The 13,859-nt window shown below is 42.4% G+C and overlaps 1 protein-coding gene across 1 annotated transcript in view; it reads right to left on the bottom strand.

The window, feature by feature from the left end:
* Positions 1-5,084: 5,084 nt before the first annotated feature.
* plce1 (phospholipase C, epsilon 1) overlaps positions 5,085-13,859 on the bottom strand; it is a 64,684-nt gene continuing 55,909 nt past the window's right edge. Inside the window, exons 33-45 of the mRNA XM_072373936.1 lie at positions 12,903-13,021; positions 12,614-12,731; positions 11,101-11,238; positions 10,626-10,916; positions 9,726-9,889; positions 8,942-9,203; positions 8,712-8,830; positions 8,300-8,428; positions 7,966-8,163; positions 7,660-7,851; positions 7,331-7,543; positions 6,399-6,607; positions 5,085-5,270 (exon numbers count right to left, since the gene is read on the bottom strand). Of these exons, the coding sequence (XP_072230037.1) occupies positions 6,443-6,607; positions 7,331-7,543; positions 7,660-7,851; positions 7,966-8,163; positions 8,300-8,428; positions 8,712-8,830; positions 8,942-9,203; positions 9,726-9,889; positions 10,626-10,916; positions 11,101-11,238; positions 12,614-12,731; positions 12,903-13,021 (2,108 nt within the window). The 3' untranslated portion in view covers positions 5,085-5,270; positions 6,399-6,442. The remainder of the gene's footprint in view (positions 5,271-6,398; positions 6,608-7,330; positions 7,544-7,659; positions 7,852-7,965; positions 8,164-8,299; positions 8,429-8,711; positions 8,831-8,941; positions 9,204-9,725; positions 9,890-10,625; positions 10,917-11,100; positions 11,239-12,613; positions 12,732-12,902; positions 13,022-13,859) is intronic.

Here is a 13,859-nt window from a genome sequence, read left to right as displayed (position 1 = left end):
TTGAAGTCTTGGGAAGGAAGGATCATTAACCTGCAGAATTACCAGGTTTTAAAACTGGCCATTTAATCCGATGACTGCATAATTTTGCATTAGGGGACTCATCAGAGTGTGCTGTAACGGTGGTGATATTTGAAGCGGAGGCCTCCTTATTAAACAGAATTAGTGGACTGAGCCACAAAGTCATATTTTAAACAGTTTCTGGAAGGCCGGGCACGTCTGAGCGGCTCTTATTGATTCAACCAAATGAGCTGATTATGTCACTGATTCCCGAGTCCACTGTGCTGCACTGGAGAAGGCAGACTGAGCTTGACTCATTAAGCGACTGCAGCAAAGAGTTGATTAGTTGCTGAGTTGATGTAAGAAAAAGGATGTTTCATCTAAAAACCAAGTGCTTAATTATGCATGCTTTCGTGAATGCAAAGTTTTAGTCTAATTTAAATGATGTGTAACTGACAGGTTGCATGCACAAGTGCGTCGACACTGAGACCGTTTTAAACTGCTGCTAAAAAGATACTTCAGATGCTTCTTCCTGATAAAGGATGCGTGATTAGTAAAATATACCATACAGTACCACGGAAACGCATGTCAGCAGGCAGAGTGTCACCTGCTGTTCCCATGGAGAGAGTTAGTCACCCCTTATTTTCATGTGAGAATCAAACAAACCTAAGAGTGAAACTAAATTCATATTATTGATCAGCCTGAAATCTGCTTGTGAAACTGAATCCATTGTCTGGTCAAAGTTCACCAAAGATCAATCAGTCCTTACACACACAAAGTGTCAGAGGTAGAATTAAAGCTGGACTTCTTAATACGTGGAAGAAAATGTTCATCTGTGTAAAAGCCAGTTTCAGGTGATTTTTATATGAGGAATTATGCAAATGTATTATATCCTGGACCAACATCGTGTTTTCTTTCGAGACTCCTCATAGAAAGTAGGTGCCACTATTTATTTTTAACAGTTTTAAGTATCCCAATATTCACTTGTGCTTTTATGGCTCTGTATGATGAAAAAATATTGAGATCAGCTGTCAGAGCTGCACTGAATGAAGAAACCACTCTATATGAGTCATAGTGAAGTAGGAGGTGTAAAGTAGCAAGTCAATGGAAATCCTCACAAAGAAACACGCTAATATGCGGCATCGTTCAACCTTTTTACATCTTTATTGTGATCCTGCTATATGACAAATCCACCAATTATCATTCATTTAGAAATTCAAGTAAATAGACAGATGTTCACTTAACAGTCACGTCTTAACACAGATGTTAAAGGATATAATGGACGTCTTATGGAAACGGTGCTGAAGATGAAACGGTTGACTGTCGGCAAACAGGTCATATTCAGTGGATATAATGAATACAACTAAATGCAAAATAGTCCAAATTTTGTCCACGTTTGATGAAAAATTAGACATTTAATGATGCCGTTTACTGCTGGATAACATGCCACAAGTATGAATGCTACACTGAATATTTTACACACAAAGTAAAATATTTCTTTACATATCTAAATAAGTTTGAGTAAAGTTAGGGCGGAAGGCTTCACCCTCTCTCATAGTGAAATAAATAAAAAACACTTAAAACTACTTACAGGAACTTGTACAGACATAAAAGATAACTGCCAACCAGGGCTTCACATTAAAATAAATAACTTCCAAACACACAGTTGTCTCAGGTTGTAAGAAATGTTACATTCAGAAATGAGGTCTACAGGTTAAGTTGAAGGAAAACAAGACTCGGTGGAGTGATGAAGCCGGACGCTCACAGATTTACAGTTGAGCAGAAAGTTCCTGCTGGGTGGATTTCACACACCTACAATCGCTGTTATCGCTTTCATCCAGGCAGGGGAGCTGTGGGTAATGACCATTTAATGAAGTATTATCTTTTGCTTGACATAATGGCATTTCTCCGTGTTTCAACTCTAATCCATAATAATAACAGAAGCCCTACAGGATAAAAGGATTACAGCTTCATTATCGCCGACATGACGTTGTGGTTTCTGGGTCTCGTCTACCTTAATTATACAATAAGCCTCGCCACCGGCAGATGATAATCTGTGTGCGTGAATGATATTGATTCTGACAAATTGAAACAACAACTCAAGGCCAAGAGTTTAAAACCAGAAGCAGAACAAGTCAGTAATTTGCAGACCATTTTTAAAAAGAAGAAGAAGAAGAGTTGAAGTGACACAACTTCAGTATTGCACAAATAGTCAAACACATTACTTGGCACAGAGCTTGGTAAATTCAAAAGAAATTAAAAGTAAAAGGACATGAAGTCAGTTTCTCTTGCGGATCGTGGCCACATTTGCCTAAATATCAGTCTGCTGAATAAATTGATGGAATGTGGATTAAAATGCACTTCTTTCTTACTGATTTATTAACCCCAAACTGATTTAGCAGGAATTTGTTCGGAGCACCATCAGTTAAGAGAGTCACAGGAGGGATTTGGAGTAATTTGTTAAAGTGGAAATATGATAGATACATAATGCAGTTAGGCAGCTGTGAGCTTAACCGTAAATGAGAGTTGAATGCATCATGTGTGAGGACGACTTCTTCTGGTCTTTGACTGACCAAAAACTTTCCCCATGGATATTTCAAGTACATTTTAGTAGGTTTTCTCATGGATCAGTTAGATTCAGAAGACCGACATGCTAAAAACTGAAATGCCAAAACATAAAAATATACAATAATGTTAGGAGGGAGCACGACGATGAGTACAAAGATGGAAATGTCATCAGATCAAAGCAGATAAAGGGGGGGACTGGCCCCAAGAGGGTCGAGTTTTACATTCTGACTGAAAAATAAAGAAATCACTATCAAGCAATCAATAGCACAGTGTTCCATATGTATAAAGATACTGCTCTCAAAATACAGAACAGCAAATCCAGGGCTAATAAATCAAAGTGAAATGCAATTCATTATATTTTTGTGTGTCAAGAACTTTCAAACTTGGCTTCGGACGATATATCAACACGAACAGCTGCGGTCTATCTTGTGCTCTCCTGCAGACTTTATCCACAACTGAGCTAAAAGTTGAAAGCAACGAGTACGACGGTCATAATAAAGGAGACATTCTGACCATCTAACAACAGGAACACAAACACACTCAACAGCAAAAGGAAAACAAAATGTGCAAAATACTGTTTGGAGAGGATCACAGTGTTTTCACAAAGGATCTCAGAGCTGAAATCACCACTGCAGCACTCAAATGAAGAATGAAACTGTAGGAAACACTCCTCCATCAGAGCTTTGTCACATACGGGGGACGTTCATCAGGTAACGAAGCCTGGAGTCGATTGTCTGCTCAAATTTGAGAAAGTTTCTGTACTGGCACTGATACTTGAAAGAATATGTATTTCTTTAGAACGTATTCATTTATCTGTTGGCTGGCACGATAAGATGCCTTTAGTCCAAGTTATTTCAGGTCAGTGATGACAGCTTTAAGACGCTTTGTGGAACAGAGCCGATCATCCTTAAAGACAGCTTCAAAATGACAAAGAGTTAGAGGCAGTGTTGCAACATTTTACAGCAACGTGGCACCATGATGATGGGAGGCTGGTCCATAGTTGTTCCTGAACTACTGAGTACTGCACGCCTACACTGCCTTAAACTGCTGCCCGTGTGTTGCCACATTCAGTGCAGATATGGTAGTGTCCAAGAAACGGCCCAACGCCTCGCGGCTTCCATAACAGAATAATGAAACCGAGTGAAAACGCCTCGGAGTGAGCCACTGCGCTGCCTCATGTGCCCTAACAGTACTGCGAAACTGGAGCAGTAAGAAAAGAACCAAACAAGCCAGCTTGTCAGCCTCCTTCACCGTGTCCTCTACCACCCCAGGAAGAGAAACCAACGCTGTCTCACGCTCTTGCCCCCCCCCCCCCCCCCCCCCTTCAGTTTATCCAAGCCGATCTCCCCACAGCTGCCAGGTGCTTGGTTTCTGTCATGCAGGGAAATCCTGGTTCAAAAACTGATGTGAACAACAAAAGTATGACATGTATTTATCTGACAGATGCTGTTTTTCCAGTCGATGGTACGCTTCAACTCTACTCGCTTTTTTTTGTCGCATATCAACAGTCATGTGGAGAGAAGAAGATGCAGAACACAAGCTGTGAGCTGGATGCAGGAACTCTTGTTGAACTTGGCCCAGATAACTGTTGTCCGGAGACTCGCTGGTTATACTGGAAACCCAGAAATAGTGGCCCAGAGGACCCGTTTTTGAACCAAAGCTGATGGTTTCCCATGTACATCACACCTGTGCGTTTAAATGCCACAAATTCCCACAGAGAAACGGCCACTCAACACATTGCCCCACAGCAGCTTCTCACAGCACTGCTGCGATGATAGGATGATTCACTCGTGAAGTCGTGTACTATATCCAATAGAAAATTGAGTACTGTTATGAAGAAGCGAGTAGAGTCGAGCTGTACCGTGCAATGGAAAGACAGAGTAGTTATCTTGTGGAGCCATATTTGAATTATCTTTGAAAAAACACTCAAAATAGTTTGTGGTTCAGCCTGATCCAAAGGCCATTTAGCAGCTCATCCAGGACATTAAAAAATAAAATAAACAACTGGCACATAAATCAAACTCACACCTCTTTATACTTTGAATGGGGCTCAGGGAGAGTAATTTTTTTTCTTTTTTCATCTGTTCTTAAGAAACAGGAGGAATACCTTAGTGCTTTTTAACGTCCCTGATGACTTGAAGAACAACAGCTGCCCCTGGTGCTCTGGACCCCTGTGGAGCCACAGCCACAACAATAAACCAAGAGGAACTGGAACTACCCACCCATATGATCATCACTGCTGATCCCGGGTGCGATTTCCAAACTGCTGTGCATCACTAAATCAAGTCAAGGTGCTGAACACCTAACCCCTTGACAGAGCTTCCTGTCATTTACTTGCTGAACAAACACAAAAGCGGGATCCAACTCCTTCGAGACCTTGAGAGGGGGCATATCCCAGAAGTCCACAACTCCTTACACCCTCGTGGAAACACTTCTCTGCCTCTCATGGAAAAGGGGATTCCTCCAAGTTTAGACTTAGAGTTCAGTGCATTTCTCTCATCTTGGATCTCATTTGTGGATCTTCCAGTTCCTGAGGAGGTGAAGTTTCCAGGCTATGGGGGTTAGAGAAGAGTTGGGATGATGGACAGGCTGGACCTGCCCCGTAATGGAGGAGGAGTGGGAGGAGGAGGCCTGTAGGATCCTTTCAGCCCTCACCCTGCCCTCTGTGACCCATGCCTTCAGACCTGCAGCTGCAGACGGATACCCTGCAGAGAAAATGGTTTCATTTTCACATTAGCATTCAGATAAGAGTATCTGGGTAAGGGGAACACACGGATCCCCTAAAAATAAAATAACCTTGTACTTGATAAGACAACCATGACAAAGGCATTGCTGCCACATTAAGGTAGACCTCACTTATATGTGAAAAGTTAATTTAAACGGTAAATATCAGGATACATGGACAGAATAATTAATTCCTTTCATAAAAATAGACTGAAGAAACTGCCAATGCTACCATGAAAGCTGGTCATATAAAACTGTATTGAGCTGACATGTTTCTGCTTTACATTTAGTTCCATTCTGCGGATTTGTCACATGAATTTCCATTTTCTGAGCTGTTCCACCTATTTTAAACTGAAACTTGGAAGCTGCTGACAACAGAGCCACGTTACAGCTGACAAATGTGCTAATTACAACTTAGCCTAATACGGCCCTTTTTTGTAGCAGCTTTTAATTAGAAACATTTACTTCAGAGTCCATCTTCACAAGTTGCCTTTAACACTTATATGCACTCTGTTTTCTTGTCCTTTTCTACCCACTGCTACTCTCAGAGAAAATAATTTAAATAACTAGTTCTACATTTAAGGTAGCCTAGCTTATCAGGGGTTTGAGCAACAATAAACATATTAACCATAAACATATTATTACAGTTTGTTCTTTCAAGTTGGATGTTTCCACACCAATAGACTGATCCACTGCAGCAGTGAAGAAGAACAGCGCTTACCAGCATGAGTGGCTCTAAATGATGCAGATTTCTAACTCCACAAAGGTTTTATAGTGAAGGGAGCTCCACACACATATTAGATGTCAGACTGATGGCGCTTAACGTGTCACATGACAGCTGAGTGTTTTCAGCCTGAGTGAATAAGGTTGAAACTGTCAATGATGTTTTAAAGGACCAATCTTACCACACATGAGCCTCAAACACACAACAGTGTGATTTTGAATACTACTGTTTTACCTTATTGGAAGAAAAAGCTAGAAGCAAGATTTGCAATTCAATTTCCAAATATTTCATCCATGACGCTCTTCTGAACACTCAGAGTTTTTCCTTTTTTTTAGCCTCCACTGAGTTCCACTAAATGTTAGAGGTTAGAGACAACATACGGTACCTCTGTTGCCTTTCCATGCACAGACAGCAGGCAAAGTGTGAGCCTCACTCCTGGAGCTCTGTCAGAGCCACACAGCATGCAGCTCGATCGTCCTTACTCTGGGCAGGGCCATCCACGCCGATGCCAGCCGTCATGCTGCGGCTGCGACTGGTCAGCTTCTTGAGCTCGCTGGCAAAGGACATGACTTTCTTTTTGTCCTCCCGCACCACCTGGAAGCAGAAAAGGATTCATTTTGAAAAATTTGCCAGTGTGTTTTAGTGATTTCTCTTCTCTCAAAATCTGAAGGCACATAACAGACTGTAAACATTGGTAAATATCTGTGTAATGTTCCTTCATTAATTCTTTCTTCTTCGTCTTTTGGTTTGACGTAACATAATCCATAGCTAGTCTGTGCCAGCATTACTGACAAACCCACAAGGAACAAAGTTAGAAAATCATATGACCTTTATTCAGCGAGGAGAGATATTTAAGTACTTGAATTCCAAGGCTCAATGAGCAAAGGCCTCGAACTCAACAGGATTACGAATAAACCAGGGACTGACAGAAATAAAACGTATAATATTACAGGCTCATTAGCAATACAGAGAAAATCACAGAAACAAGACAGAAGAGCGGCGCACCTGAAAGATGATGAAAACAAAAGTAGCAGCAAGATGTTAAAGATAAAAGCCACGGTGGTTAAAACAGCGGCGCGCATGCGGCAGCATGGATTATTGTGAATAAAACAGCCTGTTAGCACATACAAAACTGTCCACTTTGATTTGCGTCTGCATGGAGTAAACACACAGGAAGTAGTCCACAGAAACACATGGAGAGCACAAAAGGGACCAAAACAACACGTTTAATGGAATGCATTCGTGTTAAAGAGAACACTGAAAACAAAAACTGTAACGTCTCTAAGACTGAAAATCAATGGTCGCATTTAGAGCTACCTGCTCTTTGAGTTTAAGAATGAACTTTCCCGCGCCCCGCCAGCGGTTCTGAGCTTGGTATACACACTCGTGGTCCAACAGCACCCGCTGAAGGGGTTTGGTGGTGGAGGACTTCTTAGAACCGGCATCCTTGGTCACTTCCTCCATCAACACATAGTCACAGGGATTTGGATTAGACAGGATACTGAAGGAATATTTAGCCTTTGACAGAGTCTGGTCAAAAGAGAATACAGCAGAATTACTAACTAAGAAGCCTGTAGTTTCTATGTATAACATGATGATGTTTAAGGTGCTGGTCTGAAGACCAACTTACATTTTCTGTGACTCACCTGCTGTATGATGTCCTGAGCAGTGCTGTATCGTGGGGCCTTAATCACAGTGTGAGGCTGTTCTGGTGAAACCTCATGGACCTGGACAAAGAACATATCTTCCTCCCCTCCTCCTCCTCCTCCTGCTCCTTCTTTCCCTCCCACAGTCGCGTCCTCCTCTCTCTCCAGCACTGTGTTTTTCTCAATTAAGTTCTGCAATTATTAAACCACACAGTGACAAATGTGAATGTATTGTACTAGGTGACCACAAGAGGGCACCAGAGTCTTTATCATATGCCACAAAAGGAACTTGTTTTTTGTTTGTACCTCCTCTCTGGTTTTGAGGCAGATCCTCCCCACATATCCCTCCTCTGTGTTCCAGCTGCAGACGAGCCGGACCACCTCCTCCTCAGGGGCTAAGGACCGATACTGAGCACACCGCTTCACCTCACTGCGCTCCTTCAACAGGGGAACCTTCTCCTCACACAAGAAGTACTCCGATGGGTTTCCTCCTGATGCAAGAACCTGTGGAGGAGAAAAGGTCAAACTGTATCACTTATACAGTGACCAAAGCAAAGTCTGCCAGAACATAAACGCAAATGGAAATTTCTTCATACTGGGCTGCAGCTAAATCATAAGCATTTATTTCTGAAGCACGAACCATGTCCAGCAGCTGTTTGGCCGTAGTCTGCTCTGTAACACAGAAAACTGTGAAGGGCTCAGGACCTGGAGCTCCGTGTATCGTCACCCTATGCTGCTGGGAGCCATGTTTCTCCTCCGAGCTGAACAGCTGTGAAGGGAGCAGGTTGTTATGAGATATCCTGACATGACATTTCTCCTTTATTAAAAAATCTCTTTAATTCTCCTCAGAGAGCACGATAAAGCAAAACCAAAGCCAGTTTCCAATGTTGCCGACTGCAGCAGCAGGATGTCTTTGAACATTCTTGGATCGTAGTCTATCACGTTTCAAATTTTAATGAGTATGTGTCATTAGCCAGGCTTTGAAGTCTAACAAGTGCACTTAACCAATCAAACCTTGAAGAGCTGCTACCTGAGACCTGAGTGAGTCTTACCAGCGATGAGGGAGTGGCGCCCCCTGTGGGACCTTCCTCTGTTCTGCGGCTGTAGATAAATAAGCTGGACACTTCCAGAGGCTCGTTGTGCTGCGTTCTCAGTTGAACGTGTCTGTAACCTAAAACACACAGCAACAACAAATATTTAGAATTTCTACTGGTACTACCGCCGTGACAGTGACAGGGTTGGAACTTTCTAGAGCTTTCTCATCTACAGCTGTGACTCCGACCTGCTTTGAGAGCTTTCAGAGGCAGAGTCCTCTGGGCAGTGGTCTGAGAGCTGTTGTTCTCCACCACGGCAAATCGCAGGAAACACATCTCTTCGAAATGCACGGTGAACTGAAAGTGCTCACTCCACATGGGGTTGAGGGTGTTGCGGTGGATGGGTTTGGTACGGAAGTGGCAGCTGTCGACGGGCATGCCCAGAACATCCACCTCGATGCAGGGGCTGCCAGAGCTGTTACCCGGACAAATATTCTGACCAGAAACAATCTGCGGAAAACCAGATGAAGTGTGGTGTGATGAATGGGTGTTATAATCACTGTCTGAACAAAGCCTGTTGTTAAATTCTTCTCCAGTCGTTAAATCAAGCTTATCCTTTGTTCATCTGATAAAACACAAGTCAGAAGCCAAAAGTTACTCTGACCTGCCAGCGTGGATTTACCTTCTTTTAGCTTCCTTCTCTCAGACACACTGAAACCCGCAGGTTTCACCAGTGTTTATGTTGCTTCTAAAAGCGAGGCCTCAAATGTTCAAATTATTCTGACAGTAATTAAAAGCAGTGAGATCCTTTTTATTTTCCTCTACTCTGTTTAAATTTATTACATTTTATCCCACTATAAAAGCATTTAGCTACTGTGTGGTTTGAAATCTGTGACCAAAGAATTAATCTATAGCTTTGTTTCAATTCAAACCGTCAGGAGGGAGGGGAAAAATGCAGCGAGAGGATGAAAAAGGATGAAGTTGTCATTCTAAGTGATGTTCCACTCTGCTTTATTTGTCATTTTGACTCACAGTGAGGGAATAGACAGCAGGGCTCATTTTCTCAAAATCCCTCTCCATCGGACAGAACTGCTGATAAAGTGGGCAGCTGCGATCCCAAAGCACCACAGGCTTCAGTACGTAGCCACAGCCACCATTAGCCTCAAACAGTGCGGTGTTCAGCTGCATTGGCAGGTCTGAGGAGAAGAGAGAGGAAAAATACAGATAATGTTCACAAGAAGAACTTTTCAAACACAAAAATGCAGCAAAGCTCCCCGTCAGCTTTACAAGAAGGGGAATTAAAGACAAACATCCCATTCAGGAACGGGTAGCTGCAGGGATTTCTCCCGTTAAACCATTCAAATCTTTGTGGTAGCTTGGTGGTGTTCATCAAAAGGACAGGACAAGTAACTTTTAAACAAGACAAACGTCTGAGAGCATAAGCATTTGTTTGTGCCAACAACTTGGTCTACTTTAGTTCCAAACTGAGGGGAATGATTTGAGAAGCAGAGCGAGACAGAGAAAACAAAGCAAAGCACTGAATGTCAGCCAGCAGGAGATGCTGTGCGTCGTTTCAAATGTAATACGACTTCAATGAAGAAAACACCTCCATCTGTCAGTCTGGATTTTCTACAGAAAACCTGAGAAAAAGGAGTTCAGCAGCTTGGAGCCAACAACTTCATGTTCATTTTATCCCTCCCCTTTCACAAATGTATCACAAATAAGCTGTTTTTCTGCCAATTATAATGTAGGGCATTGTCACTTCTCCTCTACCTTCTGCCATCAATATACTTATATAAGGCTATTTCGTTTTATACATATGAATTAAGAGAAATCCTTTTGAATGGTCAATAATCTAAGTGCTGCAGAAAGTTCAAGGTGATGTTCCTCGTCATATAAAGAGAGAGAAGCATCTCAGCACCGCGTCCTCACCATCAGTCTGATAATTCAGAGCCACCAGCTGGATTCCGTGCAGCCAGAAAAGCAGAGGGTTGGGGTTGGTTGAGTCGATCCTGGTGGCTGCCGGGTACGTCCTGAGTAGCTGGCACACGGTGTGCTGTATCAGCTTCTGAGAGTACCGCCTGCACAGCCGCTTGGCGGCGTTCTCGTTGACGGACGAGATGTGGTAGCACTTTGGAGTGCGGATGATGGCGCTGAGCGATGTGGGGGGGTTGAGGACCGGCGAGGTTTGCGTCTCCTCCCAGCTGAGTCGCTCCGACCCACCTACAGGTGGGATATTGAGAGACTTTTTAAGACCCTGGAAATACTTTTTCTTAGTCAGCTTCTTACTCATATCCCAGCTGGCATTTGGCTAGAGGTGGGGTACAGTCCATCAGTTTGTTTTTTTCCATCTAAGCACACACATTCACACACATTCGAGCAAATCCAGTAGCACAGCTCTGCTTACCTTTCCCAGGAGCGCGGCTCTGGGTCATGACCTCCCCTGTTGTGCTGCAACGAGAAGGAGCTGTGCCAAATATGGACTTCCTGCTCTTCCCTCTGTCCTTCCCTCGACCAGAGCCGGCCGGAGACAACGTAGACAGGCCTGGGTTCCCACAAAAAATAAGCGGATAGAGGAGGATAGTCATTAACATAAACAGACAGACTAGTAACAGCAAAGCGGTCGCACAGTGTCCCTCTCGATACTTCACAATTCAAGACGCCACTTTCTTTAAAGAGCAAACTGCGCCTCTGTTTCTGAGGTGGCAATTTGTTTGAAAAACAGAACGATTTTAGGTTTTATTTGTAGAACTAAAGTTATAGAAATGTCTGTTGAATTTCTGTGCCAGAAACCATCTGTCGCATAAGAATCGCCTGAACAGTGAGGGGGAACAGGAAGTCCAATGTGCTAATGGTAATAAAACTAATGGCATTTCACAATCCTCTATTGTTAAAATGCAATACTTTTAGAAATGTATTATCTTCTAATATTTCTCCTTCACCCTTGCCTAAAACTATTTGAAATAACAAATGTCAACTGCATTTTTATAAATGTCAGTATTTGAACAGGAATCTTTACAAGTAGCATGACCACCTGAGAACATTCCGGACAACATTTAGTGAATGTGACCAGCCTGCTGCCTGTCTGAAGTGGGCCAATTGCCCTGCTTCCTCTCTCTCAGATCTGACTCTCTGGAGACTGTAAACAAATAAAATACCAGTGGAAAACACAGGGTTTATAAGGAAATGTCAGGAGTCAGATGTCATTTAGAGAAAAGAGGAGACAGACAGTGAAGAGGATACTTGAGGGAGGAAAGAGACGTTAAGGGGGTGATATTTAAGGGGACAAAGAGAGATATTTGAGATAAATTGTAGCGAGGAATGAAGACGGATGATATGAGGGATGTCATGTGTGCGCCAAGAAAGCTAAGTCAAGTGTTCTGAACTGATGAAGTGAGAACATTCTCAAATAAATCTGACATGAGACAAAGGCCTTCGCTTCAATTTGAACTAGACTGGCCCACCAGGACATCCCCCCAAACATTTTCCTCCTGTACATGAAAAACAAGTGTCGTCATGTTGTGTAGAGAATTAAAGCACAATTAAGAAACCGCATCTTTCCCACAGGGAGAGGAGGAGTCGTGGTCTTAGTGGGTGTCCTGTGTGGGACAGAAAAGAAGTGTAACAGAGGGATATTGAATGTCCTACAATGAAAAAAAAAATCCTTAAACATGGGGAAAGGCCTGACCTCTTAAATATTACATGGAAGTGGATTAGGGTGGAACAAGACGGGAAAAGGAGAAGAAATGAAAGCGACGTCATCTTAAAAGTGAAAGATATAAACTTCTTCTTACTGGGAAAAGGAGGAGGAGAGTACCAAAAGAGGGTATTTATCTTTTGGATAAATCGTTCACATGAGAAAGTGAGAAGGAGAACAGGAACTGTTTAACATAAAGATGGAAAGATGAAATATTTCTTACCCGGAAATTTCACAGCCTGGCTGTAGATGACCAGGTCAGACAGCTCCTGGGCAATCTGTCGGCTCTCCTTCTTGTTCTGAGGAAGGTAAAACTCCTCGCCAAGCTCCATGTCAAACACCTACAGGTGCAGGTAGAGACGTGAAAAACGCTTCTTCTCCAGGTTCCCATTGAAATTTGATACCCTTAATTTCTTTTTTAAAGCTATGATGACTTCAACATATGTCTTTGATATGGTATAACGACAAAAATATATATATATATCATAATAGATACTTCATAAAGTTTGTACCTTTCCTTTGCTCTGCACCGTGCTGTCAGCCTTCTTCATCCTCTTAGGGATTTCATCAGCAGGTTGCTCCTCTTTGTCTCCTGAGCTCTTACCCTCTGGCTTGTCATCTAGAATGTTATCTGTGCAAACAAAACAACAGATTACTGAAGAAACGGAGCCTGCTGATACCTACACCTTCAGACCAAACAAAGCCTTTCTTATCTTCTCTAAATAGAACAGCGGATTGCAACCAAATGAGAACACAGAATAATCCCCAACAGTTGTTACTTTGGTAAAACACAAAACAGACTATAGATGCGGATAATCAAAGAAAAATATTGATGTTTGAAGTTACTGAGCAACTGTTCTTGTGTGTTAACATGCGACCACCACAGGAACCATAATAGACCCCTGGCATTCTAGGAAGTTAACATCCAAACAAAGTCTTCTTTCTCATTAAGGCTAGAATATGCCAATGCATCTTATAAGAACATCTCTATGCATGCAATTATATAAAAATCAGAGTATGCTGAATCAGTTTCCAGCACATCACTCTCAAGCTCTAATCTTTATGTAAAGCAGCATAGAAGTTTTTGAGCCAGAAAGAGTTTTAATGTCCCTGTTGCTCCTCTGGGAATCTAATGCTTGTAAAAAACAAATTCACCTTGTGTTTCAGGGCAGGAATCGGATTGATTTTGGATTATGACCGCCTTCAAGCAATTTAGATTAAATTGGGTCGTAATTGGACTAAATTCGACTGTATCCAATGGGACTTACATTGAACTTGTTTACTAGTTAAGAGTTTTTCTCTAATTTATAGCTCATTTGTGTGGCATCCCCTTTCGGATACAAAACTTTTGGCAGGTGGAAACAATTACAGAGTCATTTGAAATGGAAAACTAAGCAGTTAAGATTCCTTCCTACTTGGAGAGCCTATGAGCAGGTTAGAAGCAAACACCGCAGAGTCACCTACTAACT

Source organism: Leuresthes tenuis, unplaced genomic scaffold (assembly GCF_036924035.1).
Source record: "Leuresthes tenuis unplaced genomic scaffold, fLeuTen1.0.hap1 SCAF_20, whole genome shotgun sequence".
In the NCBI taxonomy this organism is placed as follows: domain Eukaryota; kingdom Metazoa; phylum Chordata; class Actinopteri; order Atheriniformes; family Atherinopsidae; genus Leuresthes; species Leuresthes tenuis.
This window is presented reverse-complemented; position numbering and strand designations above follow the sequence as displayed.